A 21,850-nucleotide genomic window follows, 5' to 3' on the forward strand; every position below is an offset into this window, starting at 1 on the left:
AGTGTTTCAGGAAGATTCCATGAAGTTGACTGATGGTATATATTATCACAGCTAAATCCAATTCAAGGAAGACCACTAGCAAACAGTGAGGGAAAGCTTCCAGGAAGAAAAGTGTAGGATTCTGTACCTCGATTTCTCTGGCCAATTGGAAATGACAGGTTGTTGATGATATGATAATCTTTATACAACAGGCCTGACTTTTCCAGAAAGAACTCCACCTGGGAGAGGCTTAGTGATAGATGCTTGACAAATGATTGAAGAACAGCTTCTTCATGGCTTCTTGTTTCACCTGGCTGAGAGGACACATAGTGATGCTGAAGCTGTACTTACCCACAGCACAGGCACATGCATCTGCCCCGTATGGTGTATAGAGACTTGGAAAAAGAGCTTTTTACAAGTTTCCTTTCAATGGGAAAAGATCATTCTTTTGGAGACCCAGAGCTGTTCTCCAGAACTGACAAGCTTACAGTCAGTGAAGCTGAGAAGCAATAGTCAGCATTCTTATTTAGCAGGAAGTAGCTTTGTCTCATCTTTGTAGCTACAAGTGGCATTAACTTCCCTTTGGAAGTACTTGGTTAGAATACTGTTCTTTAAACTTGGTGGAGAAGTTGAGTTCATTATAAAATGTTTAAGAGATAGGTCAAAAATATTATGCTTCTCAGGAAGATGGGTATGTTAGGAATTGAATAAAAGCAACTAAGTTAAACTCTACAGATGATTATAGAAAGAGAAAAGACAACATTTTTTCAAACCTAAATACATCTGTCATCCAAGGAAGGGATTTTTGAGGATGAGTGATTTGAAGCAGGAAGGAAGTCAAGGGTGAGCTTTAAAACACTATAACACACACACACACACACACACACACACACAAGTAGAGGCAGATGCAGACACACACACACACACACACACACACACACACACACACACACACACAAGTAGAGGCAGATGCAGAGAGAGAGAAGGGAGGAGAGAGGAGAAAGAAAGGCAGGCAGGCAACCCAATGCAGAAATTAAGCAAGTACAGTACAGCAAAATACTGAGAATTACAGAACCTGAGGAATATAGGCCCAAGAGTATTCATTATAGATTCCTCTCTACATTCTTATCTTTCAAAAATGTTTGCCCTACAATTCAAATAATACAATCAAGTAGGAACTACAAGTGCTAGTTGCTATTTTGGGTTCCTACCTGATTTGAACTCAGCACCTCACACCTGCTTGGCAAATACTCTACCAGTTAAGCCATATGCCCAGCCCTGTTTTGCTTCAATAATTTTTTTAGATAAGGCTCATATATTTTCCTGAGCTGGCCACAGACTAAAATCCTCTTTTATGGATATAAACCACCCTGCCCACTTTGTTGGTTGAGAAGGAGGTTTTGCCTGAGTTGGCCTGGAACCACAAACCCCTGATCACTTCCACCTGAGTATCAGGGATTATAGGTGTGTATTGCCATTCATGGCCTAGTTTATCTTTTTCTTACATTCATTACAAATGAGATGTTTCTATTTCTCAATTGAAAATCTTGAGATAGTCACCCTGAGAAAGAATCAGGACCAATACCAAAAGCACACTTTTTAGTATTTCTGAGTGTACTGCAACGAAGGTTTCTTTTTTATTTTTAAATTTCATTTTTATCATTAAGTAGTTGTGCAAAGGACTTGTTAGTCAACAAAGTAAGTATATGAATACAACAAATCTTGATCGATGTCACCTCTTTCAACAGTCTTCCTCATCCCTCCCACCAAAATCATTTAAACACTTAAATACTTAACATTTAGCAGAAAGAATCCCAAGAGTACTTTCTATGGGTGAAAAGGGGTTTTTTGGAGAAGGTATTTTAACTTTCTTCATAGGGCTATAAATAATTTCCAGGCATTTATAAATTTTATTGCACCTGAGACCTGAGGACCAATGGAATAGAATTGAAGACTCAGAAGTGAGTCTTCTCATAGCCACCTAATCTTTGATAAGGGAGCTAAAAAAATAGAATGGAAGAAAGAGAGCCTCTTCAGTAAGTGCTGCTGGCAAAATTGTTTAAACACCTGTAGAAAACTAAAGCTAGATCCCCATATATCACCCTGCACCATAATCAACTCCAAATGGATCAAAGACCTCGAAGTCAAAGCAGACACCTGAAAACATTACAGGAAGGAATAGGAGAAATCCTAGGTCTCCTTGGCACAGGCTGAAATTTTCTTAATAGAGACCCAGAAACATAACAAATCAAAGAAAGATAGGACAAATGGGATTGCATGAAACTGCAGAGCTTCTGCATGGCAAAGGACATAGCTAACAAGATCAATAGAAAGCCCACGGATTGGGAGAAGATCTTCACTAGCCATACCAAAGAGAAGTGTCTCATGTCTAAAATATACTTAGAACTCAAAAAATTAAATCCCCCAACAATAAATCCTCAAAGAAACAACCGCCTCAATAAGTGGGCTAAAGACTTCTCTTCTAAACAGAGACTTCTCTGAAGACGAAAGAAGGATGGCCAATAGACACACGAAAAAATGCTCAACTTCTCTGGCCATAAAAGAAATGCAAATCAAAACAACATTGAGATTCCACCTCACCCCAGATAGAAAGGCTATATACAACAAATCTAATATCAACAGATGCTGGAGGAGATGTGACCAAAAGGGAACACTACTGCATTGTTGGTGGGGGAGTAAACTTGTCCAATGACTTTCGAAAGCAGTATGGAAATTCCTCAAAAGACTACACATGGAACACAGGTTTCTTGAACTAATTTTGGCTCTTTTCTAGGGCGCACGGGGACCATGATTTGTGTCTGCCTAATTGCAACTGGCACATTTTTAACCGCCAAGGTAGGAAAAAGGTTATTATACTCTGTCTTATATTCACTGAATGTGCTGGTTCTGAAACATCACTGGTAAAATGATAAGAAATGTCTTACCTCGTGGTGATTCACTGAAAACCGAGATTCGTGCTGTCTTGCTTAATTTAAGTGGCCTGGAACCCTTGTTCTGGGCAAGGACAACAGTGACAGCAGTGATGCGCAATTGGAAGGGAATGGCAAAATTGAGAATAAGATACACAGCATTTTTAAGGCATACTTCTACTATCTGTGCATAGCTGCCATTCAACAAAGCAGTTTGTAAATACAGCACCCTGAGAGCAATGTCACTCTTTTATCATTCTTCTCCATCCCTCCCAGCCCCACTCCTCCCTTCAATTTAATTTTGGAGGATATGTATTGAATTTTATGATGGTGTAATTCAATACTAAAAAAATCTGACATTGTCTAAAAAGGAATGTACTCATACCTGACTTAATTGTAACCCCTCTGTACAGTATTTTCACAATAAAAAATTAAAAAAAAAAGAAATCTGACATTATCTAAAAAGGAATGACTCATACCGGATTTATGGAACTGTAACCCCTTCTTTACAGAAACTTTATAAAGAATTTGTAAATGTATTAATAAGCCGGGCACTGGTGGCTCATGCCTGTTATCCTAGCTACTCACAAGGCTGAGGTCTGAGGACTGTGGTTCAAAGCCAGCCTGGGCAGGAAAGTCCATTAGCCTCTTATCTTCAATAAATCATTCAGAAAACTGGAAATGGCTCAAGTTGAAGAGTGCGTGCTTTGCGATGAAGAGCTGAGCGACAGCCCCACAAAAGACCAAAAAAAAAGAAAAAAAAGTAATAGGAATACAATTGTTTTAAAGAATCAAGGAAAAATTGGGTATTAATGACACACCTATAATATTAGTTACTTGAGAATCTGAGAACAGGGGTATTGTCATTTAATATTAACATGGATGTTATTCTCCTTCACCTCCCCAAATTAGATGTATATAAAAATGTTTTTGATCCCACATATGATATATATATTTATATATTTACACACACACATATATATATGTAAACATATGAGGAAGCTAGGAGGAGGGGACAGAATCAGAAGGAAATGAGTGAAAAATACATCAGCTGCACTGGACATTGATGATAGTGAACTAAGCAGCTCAAGGGCAGAGATGGGAGAGAGGGACTAAGAGAGAAAGAGGGAACAGCTTACATTAAGCACCCTATTTGGAAGATAGAGTTGTATTGTCAAAGTTTATAGAGATCACAAGCTTTATAAACCATGATAATGAAAACTATGAAGGCTAAAATGTGTTTGTGAATTTGGCTAAGTAGCACTTTCCCACAATTTTGTGAAGTTTTTGTAATCACTTAATCTCAGTTAGAAAATTAAAAAACAAAAGAGCAGAAAAGCTCATGAGACCCCTTCTTAACTGCTGGATGCACCTATCATCCCACCCTACATGAGAAGCTGAGATTGAGGGGATCTCATACCCAGCTACCCTTGGTACAAGAGTCCATAAGACTCCAGCTCCACAGAGGTGGCAAGCAGCTTTCATCCCAGTGATGATGAAGAAACCTGTAGTAGACAGATCATGGCTTAGGTGCATGCCTGAGTAGTAAGAAAGAGCTAATCATAAAAATAACCAGCAAAAAACAAGCATGAGAGCCTCGCTTAGCAGAATCACACCAACCTAGCAAGCATAAGACTCAGAGTTTTTAAAAAAACGAACAGTACTACCAGGAAAACCAACAAACAATCTAATGTCAGCTTCTGTGTGTATGTAGCATTAGGATGTGAACTCAGGACCTCCTGCTTCCTACCCAGGTGCTCTCATAATCCATGTCTCCATTTCTTTTCTACATTGGCTATTTTTGAGATAGGCTGTCATTTGCCAATGGTCTGCTTTCTTTCTCTCCTACCTAAGATGACAGGTACATCAAATCATAATCCTCTAGTTCTCAGCCTTTCAAGTATGTAGGCACTAGCATCTGGCAGATGTCATCATTTTCTTTCTTTTAAAAAAATTTATTTATTTATTTATTGTGAAAATACTGTACAGAGAGGTTACAATTACATGGGCAAGATAATGAGTACATTTCTTATCAAGCATTGTAGCCTCCTCCTTTTTTTCCCCTTCCCATTCCTTCCCATCCTCCTCCCGCCCTCCACCCAATCCTCCTGCCCCTCTCCCCCACCAAAGTTGTAAAGTTCATTTTCAACATAATGACTTATACTTCTCATTGTTCTCATGGGTCCACCTGTATCCTTATTTAAATGAGTTGTTTTTCCCCTTCCCCTCCACAAATTATACCGACATCAAATACAGTCAAAGCAGGGGTTATACTGTAGGGGAGGGACATACAAAGCAACAAAGAAATAATCTTATAAATGGGTTAGAAACAATCGCATGAAAGAAAAAAAAAGATTTGAATACATATCTTAGGGTTCATTTCCCTAACATCACCTTATCTGACCTTTTCTGCTTGAGATGTCATCATTTTCAATAAAGACCGGAACCCCTAGGGGAAGTTTGAAGGTAAAATGAGTAAAGCCAACTTGAGCCAGTGCAAAATAAATTTTGTCTGCCATAGTGCTGCATGCTAGGATCCTAGCACTCAGGAGAAAGAATCTACCAGTACAGTGTAGGTTGCTCTACACAAAGAGAAAACAAAACCCTCAGTAATCAGATGCTTCTGAAACCTTCCCAATAATGTGACCACTTCTTTCCTCAAAATAAGATCCTGATGAACTAGAATTTGAATTGCTAACTTGATACAAGTTGCCACTTTTCAGCTGAGAACACAGTCTTCTATTTTCTTATCTCTGATAGCCAATAAATGGGGGATCTGTGGCCTTTATGAATTTCTGCAGAGACATGGTGGGTTGTTATGACCTTGTAAAGGAGGGTACAGTTCTACTGACATGCTCCTCCTGGGGACCTAACACCTGTAGGACACAGAGCCCTGCTCACTTCTTGGCCTACAGTCTAGACAAAAGAAGAAATGGATTTAGCACTATATCCAGCTCTGTAGTCCAATCCTTCTGTTTTCCTAACTTGGGACACACAGACTTGGAAAATGGGTGTTGTACCCCTGTTCCCCATGCTCTCAGGGGCTAATGGGATATACCATATCTACCTTCAGGCTGGGCTGGTTAGACTAGTACCTAGGGCCCAAGGACCTGGGGAGAAGAAGAAAAAACAAAATGACTGTTCAAGGACAATGTTTCCCAAACTATAACCAGTGATTTCTAAAATCAGCTTACTAAATTGTGACTAGAATTTTTTTAATGGGAAGGAACAGAACAGAAGAGAAAACATGAAAAGTTTTGGGATTCTTTGTCTTGCTCTGAGTGTGTGTGTGTGTCTGAGTATGTGTGTGTGTCTGAGTATGTGTGTGTCTGTGTGTGTGTGTGTCTGAGTGTGTGTGTGTCCTAGGCGTATTTGTATGCATCCTAGTCCCAAACACAAAATGCAAGACCTCTGCTTCAGGCTGTGTGCCTCTCACTGGCTATACTGCAGGTCTCTGGGTTCTCTTTGGATTTCAGTCTTCTCATATCTAAAATGGAAGATAGGAAGAAGAGTTGGACCAGATGATTTCTAAGGTTGTTCTAGCTCTTAAGTTCCATGTCTTTATGAATCTTGAACTAGGAAAAGTCCTTGACATGGCTTTCTTCCCTTTCTTGTTTTGAGTAGCTCTGTCCAAAGATTGCTGATGTGAAGGTGAACTGTAGTTGTATCATCTCCTTTTCTGTAGGAAAGCCTGAAGTACTTTGGGGATAGAAGAACCGACACAAGTTTCAGCAAGAAATTTCAAGGTGTTGAAACTCCTTCCCAAGTAAGTTTTCTCTTTTCACCAGGAGTTTGTTGGTAGGGAGGGATTAGTGGCAGCTTCAATTTGGCTGCATTTGAAATCCTTCTCTAACACTCAATTAATTCAGTAAGAGCACTTGTGATTTGTAACACTTCCCTGATCTCTTTAGAGGCTCAACTCTGTAGCCTCTAGGGTTGCCTAGGCTTGGTTCAGGCCAGAGCATTCTACTTTCCATTTCATATTCCTTATTACTTGTGCAGCTTCAGGAGTTGTTTCCCCTCCACAAGAAGGAAGGTCTTTTGCCTGAGGTTTTCCTCACTCTTGAGGATGATCTCAAATCTACTAGCCCTTGATTTCTCTGAAAAGAGGGATTGAATCTTTCAGGAACCCCTGAAAGACAATGAGCAATTCAATCTCTCTAGAACATCACCAGGATTGTTTCTTGATCACTCTCCCTGTGTGGCTAAAAAGAGGTCAGAGAGGGGAAAGAATGAGAGAGACACACACCAAAAGTTAGACATAAATATACACTGAGACAGGAAATGAATGAAAAAGAAGGAAATGGGAAAAGGAATATTTTTAGAATCCTGTCAGGGCAGACACTAGCATACTCATGTTTCTTATTCCATACTTGAAACCTTCATGTGAACTATTATCCTGCTTTTCCTCTGAAAATTTCCGAACATACTGCATTAGACTCTTGGTCACTGTGACAAATACCAGACAAAAGAACTTCAAGTGGGAAAAGATTTATTTGGGCTCACAGTTTCAGGTTTAACTTCTTGGCCACTTGATCCCACTGCTTTGGGCCTAAGGTGAGACTGACAACTTCTGTCAAGGAAGGTGTTGTAAAGCAAGGCTGCTCACCTGGAGGTGGCCAGGAAGCTGAGTAGCAGGAAGGGGCAGGGACAAGATACATCCTTTCAGTGACTTCTTTTCTCCAATGAGGCCCCACGTCCTAACATTTTTCCCACCTTCTACTAATACTATAGATGTATGAAGCCCTCAATGGATTAGGCTACTGCTGAAGTCAAAAGCCTCGTGAAACAATTACTTCCCGACACCTTACCTCTGAACGCTGGTACACTAGAGATCAAGCCTTTCACATATGAGCCTTTGAAGAGCACATTTCATATCCAAGCTCTAAAACACAAGATGGAATTACACAGTCTATACTTCAATCATCCTCTCAACCTATAGCCAATCATGCTACATGCATTCCTTCCCTACTCTCCTCCTGGGTACCCCTTCCTACCCTTTCTTTCCTAAACCAGGAATACTTTGAAGGAAATTCTATACATCCAATCCTTTTATCTCACAAGTACTTTGGCATGACACCCAACATATGTACTCTTAAAAAATAAGCCAATAAAACACCTAGCCAGGAACTAGTGCTTCACACCTGTCTGTATTCCTTGATGCTCAGGAGCCTGAGATTTGAGGGTGGCTTTGCTTGCAGGAAAGCCTGTGAGACACTTCTCTCCAATCAATTACCAAAACAGCTGGGGATGGAGTTGTGATTGAAGTGGTAGAGCACTGGCCTTGAACAAAACAGAAAAAGAAAACAACAAATCCAACTACTGGTTGCCTCTAGCTCATATCTGAGGATCATGGTTTGAAGCCAGCCTAGGCAGGAAAATTCATGACACTCTTATCTCCAATTTATTACAAAAAGCCAGATGTGGAGCTGTGATCAAGTGGTAGAAAGATTACCCTTGAGGACAAGGCTCAGGGTTAGTACATAGGCCCAGAGTTCATATCCCAGAATGCACACAAACACACACACACACACACAAACACAAACACACACACATATATAAATACAATGCTGATATTATTGATTATATTCACAAATATTGTAGTTTAATATTGCCTATTTAGCATTAATTTCCATTCTACATATAACTATCAAATACTAAACAAAATTACACATTTCATTCATAATCACAACAATTCTGTTAAAGTTTGTTGGTTTCTTTTTTTTTCATAAATTACTTTCTGAAGAAACCAAGGTATTTATATCATAGAGTTTACATTCCAAACTTTCATAAGCCATCTGAGGACTTCCTATTCATTGTCTCCTTTATTATTGTGGACCACTATGGGAGAGCACTTTTATGCAAATTGGGTAGTTAAGGTTAGTTGAGAGAAATTAACATTTTGAACCAAGCACTCAAATCTGGATCTGTTGGAGTCACAGTCCATCATTTCCCATGCTGTGCATAGCTGCTCATCCACACAGTCTTGTCTGCTTTTCCCTTCAAACCATGTAGGAGTTTGTGGGGAATGCCTAGAGATAGGGTGAGGTGGTGAATGGAAGTTTTCGATGGCAGAAGTTGATAGATTTGAACAGCATTTTGGCCTTGTGAACAGTCCACTAACTACTGGTCTCCAGTTCAGCCAACAAAATTTCAGCCTTATCCATGGATATACTTCCCCCTTGTCCAAGTGACCCCACCAGAAAAGAGAAAAAAATGTAGCTATGGAGTCTAAACCTATGAACTTAGCAAACCCCATTGCTAATGATGTCATTTCTGCTAACATCCACAATGGCTTCCTTCTGCAACCAACTGGCTCCCTTCTAAAACAAACAAAGTATCTTGAATTGAACTTACAGTCTTCTACAATGTGATTTTCCCACACCTTTCTCTCATTCTGTGCATTTATACATCCCACAGTCTACTACACAGAGAAGGTTTACTGCTTCCCAGCATACCAACACTTCGTCCCTTCAAGCCTTTGTTCACACAGGCCCCTTAGCCTACAGTCCCTTTCCATTCCCAGCATATAGTAGTCTCTGCCCATTTCAGGTCTTGCAGCCCTTTGAGGACTTGTGAGGAACTATGCCATTCATTCTGTAGCCATTTCAAGTGCAGTATATGGATCCCCTTAAAGGCAATTCCCATGTCTTGCTGAAATTCCCACCCTTTGCATCCCAAAGTACTTTGCCAGGTGGCAGAGTGTCTTCCGTAACTGAATATGTGCTCACTAGGTGTCAGTTGTCTTAATATATAAGGAAGCCTCTGTTGCTTTAAGCTGCGTCAGGAGAAGGAAGAGTGAGAGCAGAAGCAACTTGAAGGGCTCCATGTATAGAAGTGGAGAATCTGATGGCAGAAGCTAAGGGGATTGTACGGCATCTCCTTCTCATGTCTCCATATATCTCCCTTCCTCACTTCTGCAGTCACACAGTTTCCCTGATTTCAGTCCAGACCTGACCATAGCATGGGCTAAAGCTCTTTTGTTTCACTGGGAAAGCAAGGCAGGTGTTGGCAAGGCTGCAGCACTGAGTCCCCTTGGTTTGGAGGTCCTTATTACACAATGCCACATTCTGCCCACCATTGTGACATTCTTTTTGTCACAGTGCATGCAACTGAAAGGCAAGAATTTTCAGGAGTCTTTCTCACCACTGCCCTTTCATCTGTTGAATTCTGGGACCTTGTGCTCGGTAGCCTTTACTTGCTCATAACAAACACTTTACCACATCTCTGGCCCAACTTTTGCCTACTGGTTACATATGATTCTCCCAAACTTTTCAGTCCTGGCTGGCTTTGGTCCTCAATCCTCTCAGCCTCAGCCTCCTGAGTAACTAGGATTACAGACATGAGTCACTAGCATCCAGCAAACCTACTTTTGATAAGTGGAGCTGTGGCAGCTCACTCCATCAGCTCTTCCCCGTTGGTTCATCACCAGGACTCTTCAGTTGCACCACGAGAATTCCAAAGAAAGCCCTTGTAAGCAACTTGCTATCGAGGGGAATAGGAGACTAAGAGAATTGCAAGGTTCTCTTGCAAAAATATATTTGAGAAAAGGGAAGATGAAGAAACACTTATCTCTTAGGAACCCCTCAAAAGTGACATATAATCATCTACTGCAGCTCTGTGTGGCAGTCTCATTCCCTTGAGAAGCAAACATAGTCCTTTCTCTAACCCAGGGCATCAGACTCTGCCATAGCTGTTTTAGCACCTTTATTATTCTCATGGTCAAAAGCAAGCCTATAAGCAAGGACTAGCTCCTTCCATGGTACTCCCTGCAGGTCAGAGGCCAGTGCTTTCTCCATAGAGCTCATTACTCATGGGGAGACAAATAAAAAAGACTCTTGATTATGTAATGGCACACTATCAATGTTTTCTTCATTTCTTATTGCTCTGGACATGGTGTAACAGAGAGAGACTAGAATACTGACTTTAACCTTGCATTCCAATGCAATTGAGGCTTCTGGTTGCTTTACAGAGTCGATATGTTGGTTATTTCGAAACCATCCGAAATGTATGTAATTGGCAGCTACCATTGAAGAAAATACTCAAAATTACCAAGATTGTCATTTACTCCATTCAAGGTAAGCACTTTAATTTAAAATGATAGGATGGGTTGAGAGGATGAATGTTCTACTACTTGAGAGCAGTTTGCTCATGGTTATGTACATAGATGATCCTAACTCACAGCTGTGTAAATTTCTCCACGGGAGAACTCCTCCCTCTGGAGCTGCCATGACAGCTACTCTCAGATGCTTCCCTTCTTCCCTTGCCCATTTCCACTTGAGGGGAGGGCTCCATCTCCTTACCTTCTCTTCTCACTGTTCCTGGTCTCAACTTAAGTTACACTTTTCAAGGTGGAGCCTTTACAGGAGAAAAGACTCATGAACGCTATCGATTGCTTCTTTCTCAGACCAACTTCTCATTCCTAATTCATCTCAGCAATGCAGGCCCTGTATCATTTTCTCCTGTACTCCTTCCAGAGAAGATTTCTTCTAAGCACTCTGATCTTTCTTTTCTCTCTTTCCTCCTCCTCCAGACATCTCATCACTACCACCTCCATCAAGACGTTTTACTTTATTTGTTGCCACATAAGGCCAGGATATATGCTAGCATTCACCGTGGGTTGTCAGCAGAAAAGAGATATAAGTGCATAGATTCAAAAGCTAGGTGTTCCTAAGACTCAAGCCTAAAGTCCTAGTTATTCAGAAGGCTGACATCTTCAGGATCACAGATTAAAGCCAGCCCAGGCAGAAAAATCTGAGTTTCCATTTCCAAGCAAAGGAAGTAGAGTTGGAGATATAACTCATGTGAAAGAGTGTCAGCTAGGCAAGCTGAGCAAGCTCAAAGCCTTGACTTCAAACTCTGGCAACAGGAAATGGAAAAGTCAGACATCATTTCCAAGCACACAATTAGGTACTGCAGAGAAGCTTCCTAAGGGGCAGCACTTGTACTCACCCCCTTTCCACACCTGAATCTCCATGAATATGGAAAGAGTTGGGAGAAAGTGGTGTTTTACTAGAGTCCTTTACCTACCAACAAGTTACTGCCTACTTTCAAAATCATGAGGCTGCCTAGTTTAGGCATCTCATTATTCCTGGAATGATAGGCACTTAGCACCATGTCCACAAAGTTGTTCCACTGGCCTAGCTCAAACTGTAATCTTCCCAAACTCAACCTTCCAAGCAACTAGGGTTACAGGCATGAAACACTGATACTTATCCACTCTAGCTATTGTTGAGATCAAGTCTCACATTGCCCCTGCTGGCCTAGAAAAACAGTGAGAGAGGTTATTGCTTTGGGGACAAAGACCTAAACAGGTAGAAGATGGGTGAGACACAGAATTGTCACTTCATTTTTTTCCTTCTACCTTTTACATGATGAAATACATTTATGTGGTTTAAAATTGTTTACATATGGGGGAAATTAAGAGCTTAAATCCACGTTCTTATTATGCAATAAGAATTGGACTTAGTTCTACTTTTGATTCATTGGTAGTAGACATCACATCGATAGAAAGAAGTTGTGCAACCAAACAGGAGCGAGGGAAGTACAACATAAAATTTTGCTTCCTTCTAAAACTCATTCACATAGTGGTAGACAAATGAAATTAACAGAAACCAAAACCAGACAAAATGAGAAGAGCAATCAAGCATGGTTAATGGGCCTTTTTGTGTCAAGGTGAAATTGGCAGGGTTGAAAGGAAAAAGTGAATTGTGGGATCTGAAACCAGGTCTTGGAGGAAATGCTAAAGGAAGCGGGGCCATCTTAACTGAGGAAAAAGGCATAGGTTGAACACTGTTGGCTCAAGCTGGTTATCCTAGCTACTCAGGAGGCTGAGATCTGAGGACTGTGATTTAAAGCCAACCCATATAGACACCACTCTTATCACCAGTTAATCAGTAAACAGTCCAAAGTGGAGGTAGAACTGGTAAAGTTCCACCTTTTCGCAGTCACAACTGAAAACATGAGGCCCTGAGCTCAAGTCCTACTCAAGGGAAGTAAGTCAGGTCCAAAGACACAAATTATGCATGTTTTCTCTCACATGGAGAAGCTAGATCTCTTATAAATCAACAGTAAATGCATATGAGGTTGTTTACATGTGCACACAAACATATTAAGGGAAGTATAGTATTTGCATGATAGAATTCAAATGGTGTAATTCCTTAGAAAAATGAGCTCATGGTGCAACAACGTGAATGCCAGGAAACACCAGTTTCTTGAAAAGCATGTGTGTGGGGGGGGGGGGGGAGGTAGAAAGGAGGAGAGTAGAGGAATGAGGACAGGTAGAGGGGAAGACAGTCATAATATTTCATGTGTGCCCTATGAAACTAGTAAACTTGAGAGAAGGATGGGTTGGGAGGGATTTGAGACAATGATGAAGTGGTTGATATCCATCAAGATGCATTGCACTAATAAACTGATTTGGTAATGGTAACCCCTTTGCACAACTGCTTCAAGATAATAAAAATACAGGTGAAAAAAGAAAGAAAGGGCCATAAGACTATTGCTCTGAATACTTGCCCTCCGTTTTTCTAGAGATGGATTTAGAAAGTGGACTTAAATTAGGGCAAGTGGAACTTACATTACTATCATACAAGTCTCAAGAAAGCATCTCATTAGTGAGAATCTTTGTAATTCCCTTATATGTTTTTCCTTTTTTCCGGAAAGCTGAAACAGTAAGAATTTATCTTTCAGAAGCTGAACATGCAACATGTATGTTTTTGTCTCTTTCTCTCTCATCTTCTCTAATGTGAGCTGGCATTGTTTTCTCTTTTTAGTCCATACTGTTAACTGGCAAGACAATTTGCTCTGTACTCTAACAGGTCTATTTTTTTTAACCTTTTATTCAGGGATAGGACAAGGAGACGGGAAGGACCTGAATATTGAAATAGTACGTCAGCACAGGACTGTGCTTACTTGCACTCTACAAACATGCACGGTGAGCAAAAGCACATGAACTGAGAAGTCTAGTGTTTGTTGCAAAGCACCCAGTCCAACAGGCATGCTGACCAACCCAAACCATCACTCACCACAAACAGACCCATGCTGCCTTCTGGTCACCATCCAACTTGCAGTTGCTTAGTTCAGATGCAAAGCAGAGCCTAGTTCCAAACAGTTCACGTAAGACATTTCTCAAACTATGTTTCCATTTAGTGCTCCTTTGTTTCACTTGCCCACAAATGCTAAGAATGTACCCAGGAACCAATCAAGGTTTTAAATACCTACATCTGGTTAGCATTTGCTCTATTATCTTCCTTTTGATCTTCTTAAAAAATAATTTTTTAGATAGCTCTGATTCTCCAATTTAGGGTTCTTGAAGATCACCTTGGCACTTGTAAAAGTGGAATGTTGTAACTCCAAAGTAGGATGCAGAAACCCTCCACTCAGTAATGTATGTCATCAGGGACTCTAACTCAGATGTTCTGTAGGATGTCACCTTGAGACATTGGGAGACAGCATATGGACTGAGGAGATACCTCTTTACCTCCAGAAGTAAGGGGAAACCTTGTTTAACTGAAATGTTGGAGAAATGATCAATACTGTAGACCTTTCCTGGAAGAAATTAGCAAGTTTCCTTTGGAACCAAAAGTTTAAAAAATATTTCCCAGGTTCTTCTTATAAGGTCTCTACACACACACACACACACACACACACACACACACACACACACACACACACACACACACACACACACACACGTACACACAAAGTTCTGGAGCTTGAACTCAGAGCATAACTGCTGTCCCTGAGCTCTTGTGCTCAAAGCTAGTGCTTTGCCACTTGAACCATTCCTCCATTTCTGGCTTTCTGGAGCTTAATTGGAAATGAGAATCTTATAGACTATTTTGTCTAGGCTGGCTTTGAATCTTGACGCTCAGCCTCCTGAGTAGCTGGCATTGCAGGCATGAGCCTGGTATCTGGGTTCATAGGCACTTTTAAAACTGTTATTGATTCCTGTTTGGCTTCAGTTAGAGTACAGCATTGTCCCATTTGTTAGGAAATGGAAAGACTTGGAAAAAATTACATTAAGTGAAGTAATCCAGGCCCAGAGAAACAGAGGTCCCATGGCTTCCCTTATTTGCAATAACTAGCATATGTCTGAGACAAACAGAAACTGTCAGAGAAGTTGATGTTAGGCAAAATGAACCCCAAGATAAGTACTCAAATGTTTTTTTTCTTTCTTGCATTTGTTTCCAACATATTTATAAGATGATTTCTTTGTTGCTTTGTATGTCCCTCCCCCAGGGTATAAGCCCTGCTTTCACTGTATTTGATGTTGATATAATTTGTGGAGGGGAAGGGAAATAACAAACTCTTTAAATAGGGTTGCAGGTGGACCCATTACAACAATGAGATGTACAAGATGTTATGTGGAAAAACGAACTTTACAACTTTGGCCGAGTGAGGGGTACGGGGAAGGGGGTGGTAGAGTAGTGTAGGGGTGGAGGGTGGAAAGTGGAAGGGATAATATGGGGAAACAAAGGAGGAGGCAACAATGCTTGATAAGAAATGTAATCACTATCTTGCCCCTCTAATTGTAACCCATCTGTATGGGATTTTCACAATAAGAAGAAGAAGAAAAAAGAAAAAAATAATCTTTACTATTGAACATAAAAGTGCCTTCTTGAAAGAAGGTAAAATCCAATAATTCACAGTCAACTCTATTGTTCACTAGGTAAAACCCCCAGTAGAAAAACTTCTCAGCTGTGCTCTAATATAACTCTCAGACATTTAGAGCTTATGTAAACAATAGTTTTACAATGTCAGAAAAAATCATTACCACTTATTTCTATAGGAAATGACTGGCCTGTGAAACTAAGAGTACATATTGGTTTTAGGATGCTTGGATGAGGGAAAATGAATAGTTATCAACAGCTACATTGATCATTCCTAATTCCATGTGTTCATTCATAGGTTTTACATGATCCTGAAAAAAACAGGGCAATATTTATTGTCCCCAACTGCCCGGACTTACAAAATGATGTCAAAGTGAGGTTTCTGTCAATGGTGAGTCATCAAGAATTCTCTGATTCTCTTGTCGTCTGGTCTTTTGAATGATTTTGGTTCAAGATTGCCTTTGCTGCAGTTCTGGACAATCCATTTCTAGAGAAGGGGAGGAAAACAAAATCAAAACTATCACCATTTCTACTACACATAAATACTTTTCTTCACTTTTTTCTGAAGTGTATGTAATTGATATCTAAGTTTCAAAACCAACATGCTAAAAACAAAAAGGTATTGTTTCCACTGCCCAGCAATATGAACAGTTATACTGTGTATCTTTTAAACCCATTGTGATCAAAGTGTGCACACATCCCCCAAAGTGACAGACATTTTACTTTCCTGTGAGTTGATATGTGCTATCATTATCTATTAGTTTCATTATTATAACAGTGTGCAATTTCTATTGATCACAAGTAAAATGCCATGACTGTTCTTCTGTTTGTACTGACTCTCTAGGAAGTCATCTGTCACAACTAACAGTAAGAAACTTAAATTTCATTCTCAATGCCTCCTTCATTACCTGCTTACCCACTACTGAAGGGTATTGAGATGGCAAATATGCGGAAGCAGGTGACCACTGGGGGTAGTCACTCTACTGGAATGCTGTCCCTTGGATAAGAGAACCACTGTGAAATCTTGCTCAGATAGTGGTCTCTAAGCAGAAACTGTGATTTCTTCCCTGGGTCAGGGAACCTTGGGAAGAACTAGTTTTAGTGATGATCAAGGGTTAAGATGTAAAGGCACGTTTGTAACAATTGAGAAATTTTTAGCTCACTTTGGTGTGTTTTGGGTCATACTGAGTTATGAACTCAAAGCCTCACACTTTTGCTCGCTTGGCTTGCTTGGCTAATCTCTATCACTTGAGCCATGCCTCCAGCCCTGCTTTTTACTGGTAATTTTGGAAACAAAGTATGAGTTTTCTGTCCAAGCTGTCTTGGACCCTCCAGAACTCAGCCTCTTGAGTAGCTAGCTATCATTAATATCGATGGTTCATTATTCAAAGTAGCTGTTGGTTAGAGAAATAGATGTGTCTTCTATTTCTTTGAGCATAGTCTCAAGGACTGTTTCTGGACAACGATCATAAATTCTAGCTTTGTTCTGATGGGGCTCCAGGTGACATGGTTGTGGATGCTGTACAGGTGTCTTTCATAGGATGGTTGTTTACCCTGGTGGCGAGTAGTTTAATGCCTAAGTGCCCCACTGGTGGTGACCATTCGACTTTCTCACAGGAAATTGGTTTGTGCTGGCAGATGACCAATGGTTCTTCTCTGCCTTGTTGTGTTTTTACTTTCTTTCTAACAAAGTGATCACTCTAGAAAACTCCTGAAAACAGGGCAGGTGTGCATGCTGGTCAGATAAGGCACCAATAAAACCGCACAACAAAACACAGGAAATAAGAGAAACAGTTTATGACAGAGAAAAGACAGGGCAGCGTATCTCCCATGGCCAGTGGAAAGAGCCACCCAGGACAAACTGATACCTGACCAGTGGTGGGGAGACCTTGGTTAGTGCTGTAAACACAGGTAGTCACTAGGATAAACCTTCCCAGGTCCCTGGGAACATGGGGTCACTACAGCAAGTATATTGTATCTGCTGTCACATGGAGAGTTGGTCACCAGAAGATGGGTGCAGAGGCCAGATATGTGGGTCAGAAACAGTTGGGGGTGCTGTGTCCTGCTTCTGCAATGCCAGTCTATCATACATTCAAAATGAATGGAGAGGAAATAGAATCGATGAAGAATTCACCAGTATATGTTTGGGTGTGTCCAGGTCAGGTCTTTAGTTGGTACTTAGGACTGTGCAGTCAGATTGGAAGATCCTAATCCATATTTTCATGGGGAAAACATTTAACAAGTGGACTGGGTGCCGTATGGTAATTCTATGTTGAATTTCCTGAGGAACCACCAGACCTTTTTCCATGACTTGGGTTTTTTTTTTTTAGCATTTGGGTAAGCAAGGCTTGAGGGACTCCAGTGCTTGGTGGTTTACCTTAATTTTCATGGTGATCCTAATGCGTGTGACATTAGAAGTCAATCTTGCCACCATTTGGATATATTCTCTGAGGAAATGAAATGTCCATTCAAACCCTTGGAGTTGTTTGGTCTGCTTATGTTTTTATCTGGCTTTGGTTTTTGAATCAAAAGGGTTGTGAATTCAAGATGTTCACCAGATACAAGATTTTCAAATATTTCCTTCCATTCTGATGCTCTTTTTTCACTCTGATCATGTCTTTTATGAAATAGAAGTGAGCATGTTTTATATTTCATGACACTAATTTTGACACTTTCTATTTTTTGTGAAAAGATTTCTCCTATAGCCTCTGAGTGCTTTGTAACACAATGCTGCAATTGACATATACATAAAGGAATAAGGAGGGAACTTCAATACCTTTGTAATCATTAGTTGGTGGTATCCATTTTGTTATAAAAATCACCTTTATCTTTAACCATGTGTTTTTAAGAATCTTCCTAACCACTACGACGAATGCGCCTTCTTTTTCTGGTTCCACGCTTCCATGATAGAGGGAAACAGGTAAGGCTATAATGTAATCCAATAGAAACTGTTTCACTCTCATGTCTGTTTCTAAGGTATATTGGCAAATCTTTTTGCCCACTGTCCTCAGTTCATTTTCTACAAACATAACTCCTGAGCAACCACCTCAAAGCCCCTACAATAGGACAATGTGTCACTTAAAATGCAGTTACTCTAACTGTAGGGATGATCAATTTCTCTCAGGCAAGTGCACATCTGCTCAGTTCCGGGAATATGGCAGGTCCTCTGAGGTGCCAATTGACTGGGACATGATTGGTATGATTGGCCTAGGGAGGCATTAGCTGGTTTCAAGCTGCTATTGGCATATTTCCATCTAGGACAGAAGTTTTAAGACCTGATAGGCATTAACAAGGCACAAAAGCCTTCATCAGATAGCCTCCCATAGAAATCCATTCTCTAACGATTGAATTGATTCATTATTGCCAAGAACCTACTACATTACCTAGAAACTCATTCCTGAACCTGCAAGTTCTCATCTTCTCAGGAGGATTTGTCCTGTGGTGATAAAAAAAAAAAACACTTTCAAGATCATTCAGATCAGAGATGAAGTGTCTGTCACTGTGTCCTCATCTATGTGTGAATGATACTACTTGTTACATCCAGCGTCACTCTGTTCTTCAAATCGACACTGGGCCTAATAATACTTCAAGTCTAGTAAGACAGCACCAAGAAAGTCTCACTTCTACAGATTTGCAACTCACAAACATTTTGACTTGGTAAAAAGTAAACTCTGCACTTATGGGAACTTTTTTTTTTAAACCAATTTCTCTAGTTGTATACAAAGTGTGTGAGGAGCTAAGACCTCAACAAAGATAGGGCCTTTACTTGTTGCTACCTGTCAAACTGCTTCTTGTTAAAGCATAACTTTGTCCTTTCTACCACCATGATCCCAGTACAGATTATAAGAACATTTGATCCAACTTTGGTATATGTTTCTGGAAAAACTGGTATCATTTCATACCTTGCTTTTGTAAAGCTGTTTCACAATGATGAGGTGGTTGTTTAGACAAAAATAGCAACTTCATCACATAAGGGAGATATAGCCGGACACCACTGGCTCAATGGCCAGTTATCCTAGCTATACAGGAGGCTGAGATCTGAGGATCATAGTATGAAGCTACCCTGGGCAGAAAAGTCTGTGAGACTCTCATCTCCCATGAGCCAGTGAAAAAGCCAGAAATGCAACTGGAGCTCAAGTGATAGAGGGCCAGCTTGAGCAGTAAAAGCCAAGTGAGACCACAAGGCCCACTAACCCCTACCCCCACTACCCACACAAAAGAAACAAAATAGTATTTAATTACTGGCTGTCATCATATGCCCAATGTATTTCGTGCTGGTAACTTTTTCAATTATAAACACTTCGTTTGCTCAAACCAGTGTCACTAATTCCTTAAGAGGCATGTTGTGACTGATATGTTCTTTCCTGAAGATTAACGTATTGTAGGTCATACCAAAGAGCTAGAATGGGCCAAGTAATGAAAACAAGTGGGGCTTAGATCCTGGTTGCAGCCAGCAAGTCTCTTTCTAAACAAGAGTGTTCTATTGAATGACTTTTCTGTAAGCCCTAAACTAAAACGTAACGCTTTTTCTTCCTATCCTTAGACTTTATTTAACAAGGAATGAGTTGGATAATCCTCATAACAAAAACAACTGGAGTATATATCGTCCCGATTTTGCTGTCGAAATTATCTTTGAAGAAGTATTTTCATAAGAAACCACCTCTATATGCCTCTATTAGTTTAAGTGTTGTACATATTAAATAAATTACGTATTGTTATCTGCCCATGTGTGTGTGTGTGTGCACGCATGCTTGCTCTGCAACTTGAACTCTGACCCTTAATTTCAGCTGATGCTCTACCACCTGAACCATGCTTCTACTTCCAGCATTTTGCTAGTTTATTCACGAAGACAGTCCGGAGTATCTTTCTTCCCTGGTTGGCACTGAACCGCTGGCCTCCAGACCTCAGCCCCCTGAGTAGCTTGGATTATAGGTATGAATGAGCAGGGCCCAGCTTCCCTGTTGTCTTTCTTGAAGTCATGCGCTTCACACTGTCACTGTCTACTATTGAGATCATTTGGGAACGCACCATATATAGGAACAGTGCGGAACAAGTTTTAAGAACTTTGAAACAGCTTATAGCTCTCTGAAATTTATGATGCTACCACTACGCGTGCACTCCTCTGTTTTTACACACCTAATTTTCTTTGCTCTGTTTTATGTTGGACATGTCTGATTTACGACCAGATTAACTGTGTGATTCACAAACAACCTCTTCACCTACATCAGATTAGCAGGAAAGTTTTAAAGCCAAAGGACAGAGATGGTTTACACCCTTTTTACTCAACCCCAACATGAGGCACTACACAAGGGCTTTATGTGACAAGCCTTCTTTGGTTACACATGACACAGACATGGGAGGGCAAAGGGATTTTGAGACACAAGAATACATCTCATTTACTTAAGCTTTTTCGTAATATCAGAAATCAATTCAAAGAAATATGGAGTCATCTAGATTCATTATGGGAAACTCGATCAACTCTGCTCGCAGCCAACTGCACACAGGCCTCAGAAACACTGTAAAGAACTAATGTATAAACAGTGCTTAGCCATGTGGACACATAGAGTCTTCATTACTTTCATTATAGTACAGATTGGCACTTTAAGTCCCTTCACAGGGCCACTATTTGAAGCCCATGATTCCCCTTGAAAACAGTTCTATGTTAATGTGACTGGAATGATATTCTTACTTGAATCGATTTGCTTTCATTAACATTGCTTCACCGGGGCACCTTCTAAGTCCCAATAACAACTAGGTGATTCCATCGCTGTGCAAACATCAGGATGGGTTTGCATAAATGACCTCGGCTATGGTGTCACAAGGCAATAAATCCCAGAGGACCACCATCGTGCACGGCCCCCCACTGACAGAAACCCATGTAAGCAAGCCACTTAATCCTGAAACCTCAGCACTGCAGAAAGTACACTCTATAAAGAATTCATGAGGATAATGGAACTACGTAGATAAGAGCAGCTGGCTGGCAGTCATGTAGGTCTCCATCAGAGCACTGCCGCACAGCCTGTTCAGCCTCTGTGCAACTTCCTCAATCCACAGCATAGGGCAGTGAAGATCTTTGGGGGAGGAACAAGAAAGGAAGCTGGTGAGAGCTAGCCTGCCTTGCAAAGACCACATGGCTGGGCCACAGCCTGCAATCCAGTCAAGACTGCAGACTCCATTCAGAATGCATCTACAAGATGAATCTTACTATTTTGAAGAGTACAAAATCTGGAGATAATCCGCAGGCCTACCACTCCAAGGGTTCAGACACAATCTCTGAAAAATCTAGATGCCTATTTTACTTCCATCATAAAAACAGTAACCTGTTAG

The 21,850-nt window shown here is 40.6% G+C and overlaps 1 protein-coding gene across 1 annotated transcript in view; it reads left to right on the forward strand.

Annotated features, from left to right (window-relative positions):
* Positions 1–20,175, forward strand: part of LOC122112650 (phosphatidylinositol 3,4,5-trisphosphate 3-phosphatase TPTE2-like) — a 35,821-nt gene extending 15,646 nt beyond the window's left edge. The window contains exons 11-17 of the mRNA XM_042685508.1: positions 2,774–2,835; positions 6,595–6,675; positions 10,882–10,987; positions 13,757–13,845; positions 15,822–15,914; positions 18,373–18,443; positions 20,067–20,175. Coding sequence (XP_042541442.1) covers positions 2,774–2,835; positions 6,595–6,675; positions 10,882–10,987; positions 13,757–13,845; positions 15,822–15,914; positions 18,373–18,443; positions 20,067–20,175 — 611 coding nt within the window. The remainder of the gene's footprint in view (positions 1–2,773; positions 2,836–6,594; positions 6,676–10,881; positions 10,988–13,756; positions 13,846–15,821; positions 15,915–18,372; positions 18,444–20,066) is intronic.
* Positions 20,176–21,850: the final 1,675 nt, after the last annotated feature.

This window comes from Dipodomys spectabilis, unplaced genomic scaffold, assembly GCF_019054845.1.
Source record: "Dipodomys spectabilis isolate Male_0828 unplaced genomic scaffold, ASM1905484v1 ptg000095l, whole genome shotgun sequence".
In the NCBI taxonomy this organism is placed as follows: Eukaryota; Metazoa; Chordata; class Mammalia; order Rodentia; family Heteromyidae; genus Dipodomys; species Dipodomys spectabilis.